Raw genomic sequence first — 2,500 nt, 5'->3', positions numbered from 1 at the left:
CTTCCCACATCATTTATTGAGGTTTCTAAAGAACAGTTTAAACAGAGAGTAAAATTGTTGTTACTAAGTTGTTTGAATTTTCCATATGGGTTTGTGCTTTAAATCCAATTTTAAATTGTTTTATAATATGTTTTTAATTTGTTAAATATAATTGTTTCTATGGAGATTGCCACTAATTAAGCCCCTTGAAGGTTTTTCGGCAATTGTCCATCACATTCTTTTTGTGAAATGCATAACAGTGGTTTTTTTTAATGTTTTTGTTGTGAAAATAAAATAAATCAAAATCAAAATCAAATCACAGTTCACTACTCACACATCCACCAATCAGAGCAGCATGCAGACAGCTGAGTAACTCACGTGTGTGTGTGTGTGTGTGTGTGTGTGTGTGTGTGTGTGTGTGTGTAGAATGCTGCCGTACGGCTGTCTGTCCATCGGTGACTGTGTCGGCCTCATCGAGGTGGTGAAGAACTCTCACACCATCATGCAGATTCAGTGTAAAGGAGGCCTGAAGGGGGCGCTGCAGTTCAACAGCAACACACTGCACCACTGGATCAAAGAGAAGAACAAGGGAGAAGCGTAAGAAACACATGCTGTGTCCCAATTCACCTTTTTATACTACGCCCTAAAAGTATGTACACATTTTGTGAAGAAAAATTAGATACTTATGTGTGTGTAGCAAAAGAGTAGACAAGCTTTGGGTCAAACTATCACGTCATACAATAGCGTCTTTAACGGTTGCTCTCTGTCACATCCTGACACTGTAAACTGACCTGTCAATCATCTTGTCACAGTTAAAATCCTCCACATTTCACTTTGTATCAGAGAGAGATGCAGAAGAAAGAACAAACACATGCTGACTTCTGATACTATATCTGCCGTTGAAAGAAATGCAAAAAATATACAGTATGTAAACCATATACCTATATACACAACCTATATATACACTGCGAAAAATGATCTTCTTCCTGAGTATTTCCGTCTTGTTTTCCGGCACAACTATCTAAACATTCTACTGGAGAATGTAAAAGATGTAATGTAAAATGTAAAAGATACATTTACTGGAGAAGCAAAACGACTGAAGATATTAAGTTGCTAATTTTTTAAGGGGAATGTAGTATGAAATAAATGTTTTCCTCCCATCTTATATTTCTCCACCGGAACACTACAATCTCATGAAGCATTGACATAATTCGATTCAGTTTTTAAACACAGGACGAGATCCTCCTTTCTGCACCAATTGCGTCCTTGATCTTGACATTTGCAGGAACTTTAAGGTTGCAGGATAGGATTGGAGTTATGGGATAGATCATAGATCCGTCATCGGGGTCATCAGGTGGGCAGTGTTGGGAAGGATACTTTCAAAACGTATTTCATTACAGAATACAGAATACATGCCCCAAAATGTAATTTGCAGCGTATTCCGTCCATCTCATTCTCAGATTGAGTAATGTATTCTGAATACTTGGATTACTTCCACATTGAATTGCATTTTATAAGTGTAGGAATGCGGTGCGGTGATGCGGTGGTGACGCGTTCATGTAACATGTAAGAGTGGCGCTGCCAATAAAGCATCTAAAAGCTGTCACAAAGAACCGGCAACAGTAATGACTATGAATATGTCAAATATAGCAAGAAGATATTTTAATTGTTTAATTAATAAACAAGTGTTTTCTGTGTCGGCTGCAAAGATGAAGTTGACGATGCTGACTCGCGATCTTCGCAGTGGTGAACGCGCCAGAGAGAAATGCGCATCTCATACGAATTACATAAGCAAAGAACTGTCTGTTTTCTTTCGTTTTGAATTGTTCTGTTTAAAAGTAAACATGTCTGTGAGGCAAGTATAACCTTACGCTGAGTTTCGGTTCATTTATGAGACGAGCTCCAGTTCACGCGCCGGCGCCTCCGTGTTGTGACTATCTATTGTCTGCTATATTTATTAAATCCAGGCAATTGGTTGATGAAACATTGAATAAAATTAAGATACAATTAATAGAAAACGAAATTCACTTTAAAGAAAGGCTTTGTACTTTCTGTTTGAGGTCTCTGTGAAAGTTTTAAATCAGTCTTTTAGTGCCGCTTTCAGAGCACTCACATGCGTAACATTGTTTTTTCCTCATAAATGCGAACATGAAAAATTAAATTAAATGAATATTTTATGTTCTGTGGAGAGCCAACCCCTCGTCATCCGGTGGGTAGTATTACTTTTGGTTACAATTCACACATACAATTTCAATTCACAGAAGTACTAAAACATATTTTGACACCTAAAAGTTAAAAGATTTTTTGTGTCACTCATGTTTATGTGTAGACTGATATTTTTCTAATGTCTGGGCTCCTTTATTAAGTATGAAGTATTTGAGTATGGATATATAAACAGAAGTTTCAATATATTGGTATTAAATGCATTTTCTGAGAATTTCTATTTCAAGTTTTGACTCCAAATGTCACGTCTATAACGCTGGAATTTATTTTGTGGTGTAGGTCTACGTATTTTATAATG

The 2,500-nt window shown here is 36.7% G+C and overlaps 1 protein-coding gene across 1 annotated transcript in view; it reads left to right on the top strand.

Annotated features, from left to right (window-relative positions):
- The window catches only part of LOC308702760 (phosphatidylinositol 4,5-bisphosphate 3-kinase catalytic subunit alpha isoform), a 51,019-nt gene that overhangs the window by 43,626 nt on the left and 4,893 nt on the right, over positions 1–2,500 (top strand). Inside the window, exon 19 of the mRNA XM_081385834.1 lies at positions 406–576. Coding sequence (XP_081241960.1) covers positions 406–576 — 171 coding nt within the window. The remainder of the gene's footprint in view (positions 1–405; positions 577–2,500) is intronic.

Source organism: Scardinius erythrophthalmus (genome assembly GCF_964197995.2).
Source record: "Scardinius erythrophthalmus genome assembly, chromosome: 15".
Lineage (NCBI taxonomy): Eukaryota > Metazoa > Chordata > Actinopteri > Cypriniformes > Leuciscidae > Scardinius > Scardinius erythrophthalmus.
This window is presented reverse-complemented; position numbering and strand designations above follow the sequence as displayed.